Source organism: Anabrus simplex, chromosome 6 (genome assembly GCF_040414725.1).
Source record: "Anabrus simplex isolate iqAnaSimp1 chromosome 6, ASM4041472v1, whole genome shotgun sequence".
Taxonomy (NCBI): Eukaryota; Metazoa; Arthropoda; class Insecta; order Orthoptera; family Tettigoniidae; genus Anabrus; species Anabrus simplex.
The window spans coordinates 300,849,220-300,868,985 of record NC_090270.1 but is presented as its reverse complement, the minus strand read 5'-3'; the positions used below and the strand labels follow the sequence as shown (position 1 = coordinate 300,868,985).

At 36.6% G+C, this 19,766-nt stretch overlaps 1 protein-coding gene across 1 annotated transcript in view; it reads left to right on the top strand.

Moving 5' to 3' along the window:
* The first annotated feature begins 227 nt into the window (after positions 1-227).
* Dnah3 (dynein heavy chain 3, axonemal) overlaps positions 228-19,766 on the top strand; it is a 912,075-nt gene continuing 892,536 nt past the window's right edge. Inside the window, exons 1-4 of the mRNA XM_068228454.1 lie at positions 228-606; positions 7,615-7,794; positions 11,019-11,249; positions 12,460-12,584. Of these exons, the coding sequence (XP_068084555.1) occupies positions 7,621-7,794; positions 11,019-11,249; positions 12,460-12,584 (530 nt within the window). The 5' untranslated portion in view covers positions 228-606; positions 7,615-7,620. The remainder of the gene's footprint in view (positions 607-7,614; positions 7,795-11,018; positions 11,250-12,459; positions 12,585-19,766) is intronic.

Below are 19,766 nucleotides of genomic sequence, written 5' to 3'. Positions count from 1 at the left end.
TCATCGATTAAAATTCGCTAAATCAAATACAGTAGACTGTATTTGGCTAAATTTAGCGACAAAGTCTCCATGTTGGCAACACTAGGCCCAAGGAAGACCGGCTACATTGTATGATTGGTCTTAATTTGCCTTGGTCTTGCTCTGAAAGATCTTGTCACTTGTCGTTTCGACTACAACCAATGACACGTTTGTCCATAGTCCATAAATGCAGATGGCTCTGGTGCCTCTGGTTTGTCGTACGTTGTCGATGGTCGTAATGTTGTCTGCATTGGTGACACTTGTTACTGGAGTGTTACTATGACAACATGTAAATAATATGGCCGAGAGAATGCTGTTAAATAATATTAATGTTTGTTTCATACCAGTACAGGAATTTTGAAGGTTAAGGGATGCCTTCGGTTGTACTGGTATAATTGCGTGAAGTTTTGTATGAGCAATTTTGTACGAGGATGTTAAATGATGACAATGTTTGATACAGATATTTTTATAACTTTTAGAGGTTAAGGGATATCTTCAGACGCACCGGCGTCATTTGGTTCAGTTTTGTTAAGATTTTGAGTTTTGATACTCGTTCCGTCCATCTCATAGAATCAACGTAATAGTAAGGCATGTATTGTATGTGTGTTCACGCACTAATTTTGTCTAGTTCTATACTTAGATTTTCTTGATGTTTGATATAATTAACCTAGGAGTGTGCAGCAAAGTAATCCCATACTTGAAAATTCTCTGCAAGTGTCACATACTGCAGACACTTAGAATTTAATATTAGGCTTAAGTATATTGGTCCGTGGGCTACATTTAGCCTATTCATTAACTTACATTGGTTTAAGAACGCTTGTTATTAGCTGCGGTACCTACCGGTATGTCTTGTGTAGGCCTATAGTACATTATGCTGCAGAACCAATAAAGTATTTGTTGAGGTCATACAGTATCCTCTGATAGGATGAATTAGAAAATTAACAATTTATAACAAAGTATTGCCAGCCCAACCAGTCCTAAAAGCAGGAGATTCCATTATGAAAAATAAATAGATGGCTATAGAATTTGCAGAAAATAAAAGTGATAACTTTCTCTTTAATAATAAGAATATATTGTAGCCGAATGGCCATTATGGTACATAAACAAAACATTATGATTTACAGTATTCTAGTAATGATTTTGTTCTTATTGAACATTTGTTGAAAATAGTACAGTTCACACTGTTTATTGCACAACGCACACACATACATACATACTGAGGAGACAGGTTATGAAAACCTCAGCACGCACATAGTTGGTGGTGGTAGCTGGTTAAGAGCTGGACTCCGTAGTCAGAGAACACGGGTGATACAAGCAGGCCACGTAATGCTAAAATTCAGACGGTTCAACTTCAATAATGCATATGTATATCAGCCCATGTCGGAACACAACAACTAAGCCAACAGTATACAGATACAATTTGAACCACGCCAGAGGACCAAAACATTGAAACAGAAAGACCTGCAGCTCAAGACTGTTTTAACGATCAACATTTCAACCTTAATTCGATTTGTATTATCCATTTTACAAACAGATACCAGTTGAACCAAAACGGAAAGACCTCCAGCTCAAGACTGTTTTAAAGATCAATACTTCACAGTTTTTTAACTTTCATCATGCTTTTTAAAAAACTTTTTAACATTTCATTTTGCGTGTTTCCTATGTTTTTAATTCTTTATAAATGTCTTGCTGAGGATGACCCAAATCCGGGTCAAAACATGTCTATTTATGTGTGATGTTTCGTCTTAATTGGACGTAAAATATATACTGTAGTAATGACTAAGAGGATTTAAATAGTTTTGTTACAATTTTGTAAGAAGTTCAACCGTCAATACGGATTTAACATGAGATTCATAGTATGTAATGACACACAATTCCTTCGTTATGCTGATGTGTGTTTCCCCATTTTCTATTATGTGTGATTTTTCTTCAGTATTAAATACTTTGCCTTTCTTTTCCAACATCTTCACAGCAACTATTTAACAGAAAGACTGATTTGAAATCTACAATCTACTGAAAACAAAGAGTTTGAATATAATCTTTACATTGTTGTCAGCAGTTTCCAAATACATAACAAACAAAAATCAACATTGGACGTTATAGCTGATACATTTCTAAAAAATGTGATAAAGTATGTCGTTTTATACGATATGTCATAATAAGCGATTCTTTTAATACACTGTTTATGTAGGATTTAGACGGGTCATTAGATTTCACTATTATATCCAATAGGTCGTTAAAAGAGATATTGCAATAAACGGTTTCCACTGTATTTTCTATTTAAAGCAATATAAGTGATTCTTTGACATAGATGTCTTTCATAATTAAGCTTTAATGTCTCATTATTTCTTACATAATGGACCATGAATGATAAAAGAAGTTTCAGTAACTGTACCCTGAGAATGGGAAAGAGAAAGGAAGTATTTAGATTTTTTAAAAATTTTTGCAAGGTGCATTACGTCGCACCAACACAGATAGGTCTTGTGGCGACGATGGGAGAGGAAGGGGCTAGGAGTGGGAAGGAAGCAGCCGTGGCCTAAATCAAGGTACAGCCCCAGCATTTGCCTGGTCTGAAAATGGGAAACCATGGAAAACCATCTTCAGGGCTGCCTACAGTGGGGTTCGAACCCACTATCTCCCGAATACTGGACACTGGCCGCACTTAAGCGACTGCAGCTATCGAGCTCAGTAAAGGAAATATTAAATACTGTCGAAATCAGAAAGCTGCAGTATCTAGGTCATGTGATGCGAGGAGAAAAATATCATCTACTGCAGCTGGTCATTCAAGGCAAGATATTAAGGCAAAAGAAGACCAGGAAGAAGCTGCATTTCTAGGATTGATAATCTGAAAACTTGGCTCATGTGTTCCACTATTGAGCTGTTTCGCGCTGCATTATCAAAAGCGAGAATCTCTATGATGGTAGCCGACATTCTGAGAAGAGATGACACTTGAAGAAGAAGACCTTGCTTTTAATAATGTCCTGTCTTTTAGACCGTGCATGACAAAATATATTTATTTTTTCGTGTGACTACACAAGCGTTAAAAGAGTAGACAAAGATGCTGTCTATCGATCATAACGTTAGCACTGTCAACAGCAAAGAACATTAGATTTATCTATATAGAGAAAGTCTTTAGTACAAAAAGATTCAGTCAAACTTTTATAAAAGTTCATAGTGTTAACTTTATTCACAGGAATCAAATGTTAAAAAATGTGATGATATTCTCAGAAACAACGAGGACAACAGTAGAGAAAACACATTTTTTTAAATAGAATTAGTATCTGTAAATTCATCAACAATGATTGGAAATTCATTTTCAGTGAGTAAATTAAGCAAGGTAGGACAAGCTGTGGTCAGAACAAGTAGCACAGGCCCTTGGCTTATATCTGAGGAAGGTCAATGAATGAATAAGGATGTAGCCAGGGTGAATAAAGTCGTAAAATTTAAGAAACAAGATTTCCACTTCCGGATGTGCATATGGCCCTGAGGTTCACTCAGCCTACACAAAAAATGAGTACCAGGTTAATTCCTGGGGGCAAAGGCGGCCAGGAGTAAAGCCAACCACTCTACCCCATCAAGTGTTGAGGTTACGGATAGTGGAAGCCTTTACCTTCCACCCCTCCAAGGGCCTTCATGGCCTGTACAGAGATGACTTTGCTTTACTTTTGCAGGGTGAATAAGCTTGAGTGTTTCTTTGATACGATTGATTACCATTCCCATTGCATTATTGGATAGTTTTCTTTTTTGTTGTATATATGTTGTATGTCATCATCATCATTTTCATTTTCCCTTTCCCTTTCCAGCTCTTGCCAGGTCGGGGTGTTGATGGCACTTCTCCATCCTAGCCTCTCCTTCCACCACTCCTCTTCAGTAATTGTATTCCAGTCCAGTCTTCTTTCATCTTATAGGCCTACTGTTCATAACAGAGTCCATCCATCTTGCTCTGGACCTCCCTCTTGCCCTCTTTCCTTCTATCTTAGCCTCCAACACTTATTTTGGAATCATTCCCTCCTCCATCCTCATAACATGTCCAAATCATCTCAATTTATTCTTCTCCATCCTTTCTTTTCTGACTTCAGCATTTCTTACTCTGTCTCTCCTTGTCTTCCCTACCACACTCCTCAGGAACTTCATCTCACTGGCCTGAATTTTACTCTCATTTCTTGCTGTCAAAGTCTAAATCTCTGATCCATACATTAATATAGGAGTATAGAGCATATTGTACATTATCTCTTTACATTTCGTAGGAACTTCTCTGTTCCATACCAGGTTCTTTACATTCTAGTAGAATGTATTTCCCCTTTGTACCCTTCTGCTGATCATCTTATTCAACCTTGCATCTTGCATTATTTAACTTCCCAAGTATTTGAAGTATTCAATAACCTCAAGGTTTTGTCCCGTGATACTAACTATTCCTTCTCTTTCTCCTCTTGTCATCAACATTGTTCTGCTCTTCTCCATACTGATTTTCATACCATATTATTACTCAGTATTGTCATTTAAAGGAGCCTCTGTGGTTCAGATGGCAGTGCATTGGCCTCTCACCGCTGGATACCGTAGTTCAAGTCCCAGTCACTCCATGTGAGATTTGTGCTGGACAAAGCAGAGGCAGGACAGGTTTTTCTCCAGGTACTCTGGTTTTACCTGTCATCTTTCATTCCAGCAACACTCTCCATTATCATTTCATAACATCTACCAGTCATTCATAAATCACTTTGGGAGTGGCGTCCCCCTTGTACTAATAACCTATATACGATCCATTCATTACATCCCTGACCTGGTCAAAGACTGGAAAACAGGTTGTAGGTTTTCTTTTTCATTGTCATTTAAAGCCTCTAGTTAGATTTGCATTTCTGTATTGTTGGCTTCCCAGATCACTATGTCATCTGAAAACAACAATATTTTCATATTCCCTCCATAACTTGCCTTTATTTCCTTTAGAATTTCATCCGTAACCATTATAAACATAAGTGGAGACAATATACTTCTCTGTCTTAGTCCAGCTTGGTTTCTAAACCAATCTGTTCTCCCTAATGGAGTCTGAATACAACCGGAACAATTCTTATACATTGCTTTCACTAGTTTCTCTGATTGCCTTCCACATCCTTTTCTATCCAGGGTTTCCCACACCTTTTCCCTATTAACACTATCGTATACCTTCTCTAGATCAAGGAATACCATCACCAGATCTTTTCCATATCCCCACTGTTTTTCCATCAGTAACCTCATGGTAAATATAGGGTCTACGATAAATAATAAATAACAAATAACACTTCCTCTTAACATAATAATCACCACCAGATGAGACACCAGCTTGATTCACCTCACTGGCATATCAATTAAACAATTGTAGCAGTTCAAATACCTAGGGTCACTGATCCAAGAGAACAAAGTGGCATCAAATGAAAAAATGCATATAACAGGATTGGACAAGCAGCGCCAGTATTTGCATCACTTAGGTGGTGTAAGTGGAAGAATAATATCAGGCTTAAGACCTAGATTTACTTCTTTTGTACACTTATTCTACCAGTGCTACTGTATGCTTCCAAGAGCTGAACCTCTTTGAAGCAAGACCTTTAGAAGCTGGAAGCCTTCCATATGAGATGCTGCCATGAGATCCTCGGCATTACTCTCCGTGACCACATACATGAATTGAAACCTCCTGGAAAAAATGTGATGACCAGCAAATTATTGAAGAAGCAATCCAGATGAGACCAGGGTGGTTTGGTAATGTGTGCCATATTGATGAGAATAGGATACTGTACAGACTTCTTTGCCCGCAGTGACCCCTACTATGAAAGATTCAAATGACAACACTCAAGAACAACTGGAATAAACAGACTGAGTATAACCTCACAAACCTAAGGCTTACTAAACCGCTTTTCACGAGAGTTTAATTCTGATGTAAACAAATAGGTGGAGCACCTTGCCTATGCACGTGGACATGGATGTAGTTGATTGGAGAAGCAACCGTCGCACTCACTCGACTGTATGTGAGCTCGAAGAAAAGTAGTACATCGCATTAATTTAATTTAATTTTAGTTTATTACATTTAGAGAGTTTGGAAGAGTACGTAATCAAATTAAAATATGGTTGTCATATATACCGGTATATATATATGGTTTTGTTTTAGTAAAATAGTGATTAAATAATGAGAAATGAAGGCACAAGGCATGGTGTAATAAATGAAGGCACAAGGCGTGGTGTAATACAGGAAGTCAGAGAGTTTGGAAGAGTACGTAATCAGATTAAAATATGGTTGTCATATATACCGGTGTATATATGGTTTTGTTTTAGTAAAATAGTGATTAAATAACGAGAAATGAAGGCACAAGGTGTGATGTAATACAGGAAGTCTTCTCGTAGTGAGGAAAAGTCCCAAACTGTACAGCGTGGAGATAAGGTGTTGCGTCTTGCAGCAGCAGTCATTGTCAGTATTCATGGTGAGAAAAATGGAGCAAGAGGTAGGACCATCGCGTGTAGTGAAGCACAAAAGAGGAAAATCGCTCAGAAGTGACCATAGGCAGTGCATTGTGAATTTGTTCAATAAACTAAGTGAACAAAATCCAGGTTTAGTCGTTTATTCAGAAGTTCAGATCTTCGCACTATTGTCGTATGTGATGCGCAGCCCTGTACGTCCAAACACGAGACGTTGACGGGGTGGAGATCGGTACTACACGCTCAGTGACTCGCAAACTCTTTGTTTGGCAGAGGCGTGGACATACCATGTTTACATCAGGATTAAACTCTCATGAAAAGACATATACTACTGAAGCCCATGTCACTGCTACAGTAAAAAATTCTTGTAAAGGATATTATTGTAGTCTGAAAACCAGTAGCACTCATCACAGTGTACCGCCTTTGGAGCAGACCCCAATCTGTCGTCAGCTAGGGAACACAGACAAAGGAGAAGAAGGAAAAGAAGAATAGAGAAACATGTTGATGACTCACAGTCTGGGCAAGTGGAAATTATGTCCTAAGGCTCTCTTAAAGATATAAATTGTCCCACAATTGTCAGTTTAAACTAGTCCTCAAATATGCTGATGTATACAGTATCAAAGAGGAAAATTAGGTTGAACTCTATAAGCAAACGGGTATAATATAGTAATTATTTTATTAAGTTACTTAGTTTAATTAGGAACCATTAGTTTTCAAACAGGAATTATATAATTTATAAGGTGCTGACATATGCTGAATTTTTTTTTCTGATATCAAGGAGGAAATTTAGGGTGCAAGTATGACATAATACTGTTATCAATAAGTCTCAACTTATTAACTTTAATTAAGAATTACTTTTGATAAAATTTGAAATAACACATCTTGTAAAATCCATCTCTCTCTCTATATATAAACATACAAGCATAGCAAATTTCATTTTAATATTTTTTTAAAATTTGAAAATATCAAGGAAACAGTTTTGAAAAGCAAATAAAGAAAATAAGAGCTAACATTCTTAATGTCTTGGAGTACCTCAAAAATGTCATTGCAGAATTTAGGTCATTATGGTAAAAGTATTCTGGATATCAAACAAATTCTTACACTTTAATGGTGATGTGAGTGGTAGTGATGATTCATGTTGTTTATTTAATGTTTCAGCTAAAAATGGAGAGAGATCCCTCTGAGAATCCAAACAGCAAAAGACGCCAGAAACCGTTACCTTTTCTACCAGTGTTAAGTGATGATCTGCCATCCAAGTATGTGTCAGAAGCTCTTGATAGTGTACTTTACCCACCTCTTATGCAGAGGAGAAGCTGGACTAAGGCTGTACCGTATAAGGTAAAGATCTCAGTATGCCTATTAAATAAAACATGATCATGATGTTACTGTTCCTTTGCCATTATTCATCATCATCATCATCATCTACACTTATCTAGATGCAGCTTGGTTAGGTGAAGTATGGTTCCTGTCCATTTTTCTCTCCCTCCACCACTGTCAGCCATTGCTATATTCCATTCCAAGTCTTGTTGCCTGATACTTGTACTATTCCTTAACATATTTCCATCAGTTGTGTCCTGGACCTTCCTCACCCCTCATTTCCTTCATTTGTTCAAACCATAATCTGTTTTCCTTCATTTAAAAACTGCATGTTTCGACATTTAATTATTTTATCTCCATATTTCTCAGTATCCCTCCTTGTACGTGCCTTCTTTAAAATATTTCTCAGATTTTCATGGTTTGTGGTGTGTGTTACTGTAAGTACGTCCTAGTTCATAGGCAATGGCTGAGAGGTCTAGTAAGTGGTCCTGAGAGTCGGAATACCAGTTGCTATGGAACAGGATTGGGCACGTCGGACATATTCTGAGTCATGGCCCTCCTTATACTCAGGTGGCTAGGACTATGCAATCCATCAGTGGTCCCTAACCCATTAGAGGATTAATTCTCACTGGGACTATGTGTAAGTAAGGTGGCATCTTACCAAGTTGATCGTGTGCATCCACGTTTGTTTTGACCTTCCTTGAGATCTTTTCTGAGGTCTTTCCCATTTATCTCAAAGTTGAACGTTATTACTGCCATGGAAATGGGCAGTGCTCTCTGCACGTACCCATACCATTGGAGTCTCTTTTCCAACATCTTTTCAGCAATGGACGCCACTCCCATAATTGCCCCTGATCTTTTTGTTCCATATGTTGGCCAGCCGAATGACTGCTAAAGACCACCTTTGCATATTCATTTCCTTCGTGTGCAATTTTTTTGTTATGATCTAAGTAGATGGGTAGCATTTGCTATTTGCCTATACATCAATGGTGTAAGGAATAACGGATTGGAATAATTTATCAAGGGAAATGTTTAAAAAAAAATCAAGTTCTTTGGAAACATTTAAGAAAAAAAGGCTGGGTAAACAATTGATAGGGAATCTGTCACTTGGACAACAGCCCTAAATGCAGATCATTGATGATCGATTGATCAATGTACCTCAGACTTAAGTTTCACAGGGATCTTTTTATCATGCAGTACTCCTGTGAAATCTCTCAATATTTTCCCTAGCAGCCTTTTGCCTATCTCATACCTCTTCATTTAGGAATCTATCACCCTGAAGTTTGGCTGTTGTGAGCACATATATTTATAATACACTTCTTAAGGTGTGTGGAGAAACCCATATAATCAAATTCAGAATGATGATCTGAAATATAATACCAGGTCACATAAACCAAGTCAGTGTAGGCTAGAAACAAACAGGTCCAAGCAATTTCGTTGTTCAGTTAATAATGTTTAATAAAATGCCATCATATATAAAATAAATTATTCAGATATAAGCTTAAAGAAGTGATATACTCATTGCAGGAATACTCTGAAATGAACAAGTTTCTTATATATTGAATTATGTGTATGTACTGTACAATTAATGGGCCATTTGACGGTGTCTGTTGTATGTAACATAGCCTGCCATTAATTTCAGGATGAACATATGTCACCAGATATGATCCTAAAGAGGTTGAAATGATAACTTCGGAATAACTGATATTGGACATCAACACTCAAAAATTTACATGAATACTTTATGTATTTATAGTGCTATATATATATTCCTCCTCCTCCTTTCCCCTTATCCAGCTCCTGCCAGGTCGGGGCATTTATGCCACTTCTTCACCTTCCTCTCTCCTTCCACCATCCTCTTCCATCATTTTGTCCCAGTACAGGTTTATTCTTCTTGCACTCATCTTTATTGAATTGATCCACCTTGTTCTAGGTCTCTCTCTCATTCTCTTTCCCTCAAACTTCATCTCCATCATCTGTTTTGATACTCTTTTCTCCTCCATCTTCTTTACATGTCCAAACCATCTTAGTTTACTTCTATCAATTTTCTCATTTAGTTTTTTCATTCCAACCACCTTTCTCACATCTTCATTTCTCAATCTATCTTTTTTTGTCTTTCCTATCATACTACTTAGGTATTTCATTTCACTGACTTGAGTTCTATTTTCCTCCCTCCAGGTCTCAGCTGCATGAGTCAGTATGGGTCATAATACATTTTGTACATTATCTCATTACTCTCTTGGTACTTCCTTATTCCAGACAAGGTTTCCTATACTCTGGTAGAATGCATTGATGTTTTGCGCTATCTTCCTAATCTCCATATCCAACCTTGTATTCTACATTAATTCACTTCCTAGGTAAACGGTTTCAAGGTTTTGACCACCAATTTTCACAATCCCTTCCCCTTGTCTTTCCCCTCTTGATATCACCATGGTCTTGTTTTTCTCTGCACTGATTTTCATACCATACTTTTCAATTTTTTCATTAAGTGCATCAAGGTGTTCTTGTACTTTTTTCTGTTCATTCCCCAGACCACAATATTGTCTGCAAATAGTAATAACTTCATTTCCTTATACCCGTATGCTTCCTTTGTCTCCTTTAATAAAATTTCATCCATAGCCATTAGAAACAAAAGAGGTGACTGCACACTCTTTTTTCTTAGTCCAGTTTCATTTCTAAACCATTCTTTCTTTCCAATTAGAGTCTGTATGCTGCTGATGCTGTTGTGCATTTCTACAGTTTGTGTATGCTGTCTCTTTCTGAACATGGTTTCTCAAACCTTCTCCTTGGAAACTCTATTGTATGCCTTTGTTATATCTATGAATGTTGTGGTCAGATTCTTTCCATATTCCCAGTTCTTTTCCAGTAATTGCCTCATGCTGAAGATTTGGTCCACTGTAGATCTTCCACTTCTATAGCTATACTTTTCCTCTTGCAATGCTCTTTCTCATTCTTTCATTCTCCTCTAATATCCTTTCCAGTATTTTTGCCACATATGATAAAAGTGTGATTCCTGTATAATTATCACACACTTTTTTGTGAGAACTATACAGGAATGTTATTATACATAGAAAATGTATATATTTTAACCACCTTTCTTAAGATAGGAGAGCCGATGTTCACCAGTATATTGACACTGATAAATAGCCAGAATTCAACAGGGAATATGTTCTTAAAATGATGCATTTAACGTTACAGCAATAATGTATATACCTTATTTTTTTGGTGCATATTATGACTTTTAGGATACATTCGAGTATTGCAAGCCGAGTGAGTCCATTGGAAGCTGTTATACACCATCTGCAGGCACTTTACGCATTCGCAACCTACCATCTAGAAGACGTCGCCGTGAAGACGAATTACCATATGTTGGTGACTATTTAGATTATCCTCCCAAGTCATTCACGATTAAAAAACCTAAGAAAGAAAAGCCAAAACCAGATGAAGAAGTAGTTCCTGGGATTGTGAAGTTGAGGGTAAGTGTATTCAGATACTGGTCTGGAGTTAACTAGTTAATCAATCAATTAATGAATGAATAAATAAGAACTACATACACTTAGATGTAATTTTATTGGAAGTAGTTTTTGAAAAATATTCTTATTGCATCATAGCTACATACCTTGATGGAAAACAGGCTAACTACAAAGTTTGCAGTAGTGAAATCCATGACTGTCCATAAATACAAACACTTTTCAGAGTGCACAAAGTAAATTAATATTACACCAAGGACTACTAATTTTATGGCCCTATATATACAAGTAGTAAACACCATGACTATCCTTAATGGCAAACTTCTTCACAGTTCAACTTCATTTTTCATGGTCCTAGATGTTCTGTAGCATGCAGATCACAGGACTAGTGCAAAAGTCTGTAATATGATTCAGTCCTTGATATTTTATTTCTTTGTGCTCCTTTCATATTTAAAGTAGTAGTAGTATTTTCCCACATCTGTGGGGTTGCGGGTGCTAACTGTGGTACACATGTGGATTTGGTCCTGTTTAATGGCCAGATGTGGATATGGAGGGATGTGATCACTATTGCGTGTTTCTGTGATGGTTCGTAGTGTAGTGTGTTGTCTGAATATAAAGAGAACATTCAGTCCCCAAGCCAGAAGAATTAATCAGGCACGATTAAAATCCCCAAACCGGCCAGGAATCGAACCCTGGTCCCTCTGAACAGAAAGCCTCAATGCTGACAATTCAGCCAAGGAGTCGGAAAGGGTTATGTATTAAATTACATCGTAATTTGACTCTACTGTTCTTTCAGCCTGTATTGCCTCAGAGCAATTGATTCTGACTTGGCCACGCAGTTAGGGTCGCATAGCTGTGAGATTGCACTTCTGAGATTGCGTGTTTGAATTCCACTGTTGGCAGCCTAGAAGATTGTTTTTGTGGTTTCCTATTTTCACATTAGGCAAATGGTGGGTCTGTAACTTGATTAATGCCATAGACGCTATTTTTCCAATCCAGCCCTTTCCTATTGTTGCGTCACCTAGACCTTCAGTTTGTTAGTATGATGTTAAGCCACTAGTAATATGCAATGTTTATATAAGGAAAATATTTTCTTCAGCATGCACCTGCATAAACAGTTTTAAACACTGTAGCGAAAATAAAAACATACAATAATATCTATTGATAGTAAATAGTATTACTGTTATCTATTTCTACTTCTCTCTCTTCTTCTTAGGACCTTCTTACTGGAGAATACCAGAGGCAGAAAGCTGAGAATATAAAGCAAAAAGTACGTGATAGGCAGATTAGAGCAGAAAGGAAAATCATTGCCAGAAAGGAAGAAGAATATCGTCAGTTACGGTAAAACATCTACTACTACCTACCTACTACTATTACTACTCAGTGGCGGAACTACTTGGAGTCATTTGAGGCAATGCCTACCCTAATATATATGAGTAATTATATTTACTATTTAATATCATAACAAATTTATCTGCTGTTGTTATTGTGGTAAAACTATAATAATCTCTATTTTTGCTATGTGCTACATGATGACAGCGGATGATGTGCTTCGCTGATCGCCCGCTAGACACGGAAACAGGACGTAACATGACTCACCCAGGACTTTTTGTTTTGTATGCATCCCGTGAGGTTGTGGATTGGGAGCAGGGTGGCAGAGGGAAGTTAGGTTACCGCCCACGCTCCTCTCTCCGCGGAAGGTGACAATTAAGTACCGTATTGTTGATTGTGTGCTAATCTTCTGAATTAATAGGCAATCAGTGCATTATTGGCATTATTTGTGACAATTCAGACATGGAAAGTTTACATGTTTCCAAAGAAAACGCACAGTGTCAACAAGTCCCTCTATAACAAGCCAATTTTGTTTCACAGCGTCGTTATGTTTAACGGCTTGAATTCTTGCACCTTCAGATAAAGAATGTCCTATCCTCCCGCACCCCAGTAAACGGAATCTCCCTTCATTCTGAGTATGTTTATTTGAATTTTGATGCTTTTCTTGGACTTTTATTTGAAAATTATAAAGTCTATTCCTTTTCACCACCAAACGAAATACACTTGATAAAAAACAAGCTTGAATGTCATGTTTTACACAACTAACAGAAACCCAGAATTCTGTTTGGTTATTAAACAACCAATTAAACCATAAAAATAATTATTAAATTAATGTCATATAGTCCACCGTTTTTCAATACTATATTATGTAATATTATTGAATTACATTACTAAACTAGGGACTAGTTTTGGCCTTGGCTGGCCATCTTCAGTCTTAATGTAATATATCTAATAACTAAACAAATGTAAAAACACACAATTGACATGAAAACTAATGTACAAAACACACAATTAACATTAAAATCTGGGATGAACTAAGTGTAAAATCTGAAAAATAATTTAGGCTCTAAATTCTTAGCATCTGGAGTATGCTCATCATCAGACTCTTTCTTGTATTGATATTCATAGAATTGTTAGTTCCATCACTGCTGATAATTACAATTTCAATTGCAAAACGGTAACTGGTAAAAGTTGATTCTATTCAGATCATCAATCACCAAATCTACTTGAGTGGTGTTAGCAGTATGCAAGCCACTGGATGCCACTGTAAATAACCACCAGCTGACGCTGAACTACTAGATGGTGTTTACACATCGACCAACGTGAATAAGATGAAATGTTCCCGTGGTGCATGTTAAAGTCATGCTGAAATGCTGTTGGACATTGTCAGGATGGCACATGAAGATATGGTCAAAACTGACACATTCTTAATTTGTGGCTGGTATAAATTTGCAATTCATTGTGGTGTCCATGAAGTTAACCTGAATAAATGATAGATAAAATAATGAATAGAAGGTGAGAGATAGAGCGTGTTAGTCAAATAGCATAGGTTATATGAGACTTACCTCTTGTTGCGGCATGTGGTGCGTGGTGTATTGTTGTGTGCCTCATACTAACAGTTGTGAGATTCGAAGGAAAAGGAAAGGGTGGGGCAAAGAGAGAGAGAGAGAGAGAGAGAGAGAGAGAGAGAGAGAGAGAGAGGCGAACAAGGGGCAGGGCAAGGAGAGAGAGGTGGAGCCAGGGGCGAGGGGGGATGTCGGGGAAAGAAGAGGGGGTGTAGCGGAAAGGGGAGGGGGATTAAGGCGGGCCCGAAGGATGTGGGAAAAGAGAAGGCTGCTGAGGAAAGGTGCTGTGAATATTATGAAAAACTGAATAATGACTTGTTGGTTTGACATTTTTTAAAATGGGAATTAGAAGGTCAAATAGGATATTTGACTTTTCTGATATGGCATTAAGATTATGATTTGGGTTAAAATATTGATCTATATGTATGAAGCAGCTTTCAGTAATGTTAATGTTGATGATTTTGAGAATTTCCACATCTTGTTTTATGTCTGTGAATTTGTGATTATAGTCATGCATATGCTGTCCTACAGCTGAAAATTGATTGTACTTCAGGGCATTGACATGTTCCAAGTACCTTATATTAAAATTCCTCCCGGTCTGTCTGACGTAAGAAGAATTTCAACTGTTCCAAATAATCCTCTATACTCCTGATTTTGAAAAACTATTGAACTTGTTTATGGATGTGGCATTATGTAAGACTTGTGCATACCTATTGTTGGTTTTGAAATCTACTTTTACATTGTGCTTTTTAAAGATGTTGGCGACTTTGTAAATTTTTTCGTTGAACGTAAAGATAGAAAGATAGAAAGGGAGGAGTTGTTTTGTTTATCTTTTTTCAAAGTGGTAGAGGGGTGATATTTATATTTATTGATTGTTTTTTCAATAAAGAAACTGTTGTATCCATTAGATTTAGCTATATTACAAATGGTGTTCAACTCATTTTTGAGGTCTCTTTTAGACATTGGAACACTGAAGGCTTGGTACACCATGCTGTTGTACGCTGCTCGTTTGTGAGTTTGGGGATGTGAAGAATTTTGACGGGTTATAGTGACTGTTTGGGTGGGTTTTCTGAAAATTTTATATCTTAAGTAGCCTGGGTGCCTGGTAATACTTAAGTCTAAAAAATTAATTTTCATCAATTTCAGATTCAAGTGTGAATTTTATATGCAGGTCAATGTTATTTAGATTAATGAGGGTGGTAGCAGCATCTGCGATGCTCTCATCCATAATTACTATGGTATCATCTACATATCTTGCCCAGAAAAGGATAAGAAGATGTTGTCAAAGTTATTATTATCGTCGTCATCATCATCATCATCATCATCATCATCATCATCATCATCATCATCATCATCATCATCAATTTTGGTGTGTTCCAAAAAGTACAAGTAAATCTCGGCTAAGATACCAGAGGCTGGCGATCCCATATCCAATCCTTCTTGTTGATAAATAACATTATCGAAAGTGAAATAATTGTTGCTTATAACTAATTTAAGCATAGACATGAAATCCTGAATTTCTGATATACTTAGGCTGCTGTATTTGCTTAAATTGTTTTGAATGATGGGGTATACCTTGGAGATTTGTATGCTAGGATACATGTTTACAATATCGAATGAGTGGAGAGAATTATTGAATTAAATGTTGAACTTCTTTAATTTATCGACTAATTCTTTAGTGTTTTTGACAGATTTGTTCAACAAAAAATGATAGTTCCTTCTTAAAACTCTTTGATTGAATTGTGATGCTTTATATATCAGACTCAGTCTGTAGTTAATGATCAGGTGAATGGGGACGGCTGTTTGTGTTTAGGGGGAGGGCTTTGGCGGTTTGTGAACCTGGGTTCATATTAATTAATTTAGTTTTTTCTTGATCTGTCAATAGATATGAAGTATTCCTGAGGGTCTGCTTAAGTTGATGATGGATTCTTGGGGTAGGGTCCTTCTTTACTAGAGAATGAGCTATCATTAAAAACTTGATTGTTTTGTTTACATATTCGTTTTTGTCCATTATGACAGTAGTGTTACCTTTATTTGCTTTCATAATTATAAGATTATTATCATTGATTTTCTTTTTGAAAGCCTGTATTTGCTTTTGTATGAGAATCGAATCCTTGTAGCTATTTTCGTCATGAGTAATAAGGGGTGAATTACAAGAGTTAATATTGTTTTTTGGGTTGGAGTTAAATTTTCTTTTTACTTCAATTCTTACTTCGTCTTGTTTATCTGCTGGTAATTTGCTAATGGCTAGTTCTGTTTCTACTGTTGTAGTGATGGCTGTGTTCATAGTGTTAAAATTAGGCCAATTGTGTTTAGGGCCCTTGGCTAATATGGAACTTTCATCTTCATTCAGTGGTACCTTGGACAAATTTATGATGGGAGGGTGAAATTGAACTTCTCATACAAAAGCAAGTACATGCTCTCGGAAAGAAAATCAATGATAATAATCTTAGAATTACGAAAGCAGATAAAGGTAACACTACCGTCATAATGGACAAAAGCGAATATGTAAGCAGAACAAATCATTTTTTTAAAGATAGCCCATTCTCTACAGTAAAGAAGGACCCTACCCCGAGAAACCAACATCAGCTTAAGCAGACCCTCAAGAATACTTCATATCTATTGACAGATCAAGAAAAAACTAAATTAATTAATATGAACCCAGGTTTACCCACCGCCAAAGCCCTCCCCAAGATACACAAAACCGGTGTCCCCATTTGCCTGATCATTAACTACAGACTGAGTCCGTTATATAAAGCATCACAATTCATTCAAAGATTTTTGAGAAGGAACTATCATTTTTTGTCGAACAAATCCGTCAAAAACACTAAAGAATTGATCGATAAATTAAAGAAGTTTAACATTCAATCCAATCATTCTCTTCACTCATTTGATATTGTAAACATGTATCCTAGCATACAAATCTCCAAGTTATACCCCATCATTCAAAACAATTTAAGCAAATACAGCAGCCTAAGTATATTAGAAATACAGGATTTCATGTCTATGCTTAAATTAGCTATAAGCAACAATTATTTCACTTTCGATAATGTTATTTATCAACAAGAAGGATTGGCTATGAGATTGCCAGCCTCTGGTATCTTAGCCGAGATTTATTTGGAATTTTTTGGAACACACCAAAATTAATGATGATGATGATGATAATGATGATGATGATGATGATGATGATGATGACGACGATAATAATAACTTTGACAACATCCTTTTCTGGGCAAGATATGTAGATGACACCATAGTAATTATGGATGAGAGCATCACAGATGCTGCTACCACCCTCATTAATCTAAATAACATTCCGCATATAAAATTCACACTTGAATCTGAAATTGATGAAAATTAATTTTTTAGACTTAAGTATTACCAGGCACCCAGGCTACTTAAGATATAAAATTTTCAGAAAACCCACCCAAACAGTCACTATAACCCATCAAAATTCTTCACATCCCCAAATTCACAAACGAGCAGCGTACAACAGCATGGTGTACCAAGCCTTCAGTGTTCCAATGTCTAAAAGAGACCTCAAAAATGAGTTGAACACCATTTGTAATATAGCTAAATCTAATGGATACAACAGTTTCTTTATTGAAAAAACAATCAATAAATATAAATATCACCCCTCTACCACTTTGAAAAAAGATAAACAAAACAACTCCTCCCTTTCTATCTTTCTATCTTTACGTTCAACGAAAAAATTTACAAAGTCGCCAACATCTTTAAAAAGCACAATGTAAAAGTAGATTTCAAAACCAACAATAGGTATGCACAAGTCTTACATAATGCCACATCCATAAACAAGTTCAATAGTTTTTCAAAATCAGGAGTATACAGGATTATTTGGAACAGTTGAAATTCTTATTACGTCAGACAGACTGGGAGGAATTTTAATATAAGGTACTTGGAACATGTCAATGCCCTGAAGTACAATCAATTTTCAGCTGTAGGACAGCATATGCATTACCATAATCACAAATTCACAGACATAAAACAAGATGTGGAAATTCTCAAAATCATCAACATTAACATTACTGAAAGCTGCTTCATACATATGGATCAATATTTTAACCCAAATCATAATCTTAATCCCATTTCAGAAAAGTCAAATATCCTATTTGACCTTCTAATTCCCATTTAAAAAAATGTCAAACCAACAAGTCATTATTCAGTTTTTCATAATATTCACAGCACCTTTCCTCAGCAGCCTTCTCTTTTCCCACATCCTTCGGGCCCGCCTTAATCCCCCTCCCCTTTCCGCTACACCCCCTCTTCTTTCCCCGACATCCCTCCTCGCCCCTGGCCCCACCTCTCTCTCCTTGCCCTGCCCCTTGTTCGCCTCTCTCTCTCTCTCTCTCTCTCTTTGCCCCACCCTTTCCTTTTCCTTCGAATCTCGCAACTGTTAGTATGAGGCACACAACAATACACAACGCACCTCATGCCGCAACAAGAAGTAAGTCACACATAACCTATGCCATTTGACTAACACGCTCTCTCTCCCATTCTGTTCATTATTTTGTCTAATTTTATCTATCATCTATCATGGGCACCACAATGAATTGTGAATTTATACCAGCCACAAATTAAGAATGTGTCAGTTTTAACCATATCTTCATGTGCCATCCTGACAATGTCCAACAGCATTTCAGCATGACTTTAACATGCACCACGGGAACATTTCATCTTATTCACGTTGGTCGATGTGTAAACACCATCTAGTAGTTCAGCGTCAGCTGGTGGTTATTTACAGTGGCATCCAGTGGCTTGCATACTGCTAACACCACTCAAGTAGATTTGGTGATTGATGATCTGAATAGAATCAACTTTTACCAGTTACCGTTTTGCAATTGAAATTGTAATTATCAGCAGTGATGGAACTAACAATTCTATGAATATCAATACAAGAAAGAGTCTGATGATGAGCATACTCCAGATGCTAAGAATTTAGAGCCTAAATTATTTTTCAGATTTTACACTTAGTTCATCCCAGATTTTAATGTTAATTGTGTGTTTTGTACATTAGTTTTCATGTCAATTGTGTGTTTTTACATTTGTTTAGTTATTAGATGTATTACCTTTAGGCTGAAGATGGCCAGCCAAGGCCGAAACTACTCCCTAGTTTAGTAATGTAATTCAATAATAATAATAATAATAATAATAATAATAATAATAATAATAATAATAATAATAATAATAATAATAATAATAATTTAATAATTATTATTGTTATCACAATTCAAATGTCGTCGCCATAAGACCTATCTGAGTCGGTGCGACGTAAAGCCCCTAGCAAAAAAAAAACAAAAAACAATTCAAATGGATCAAAACCAAGCCATGTCTCAAAATAAATAGTGAGATAAATGTAGATGACAGAATATTCCTAACGCTCAACATTTTAGCATGTGAAGTTCTTGACACTTAATTATGCAGATGGAAGTACGGTTTGGCAATTTAGAAAGGATCCAGTTTGTTGAGTTGTTGGATTCATTATTCATTCTATATTGAGCTGAGACAACTTTAATTAAAATTCAGCCTCATTCAACCACCCAACTTAAGGGGTACCAGCTAAAAACAAATATCAGATGGCCTTGCCAACCATACATTATACTGGACC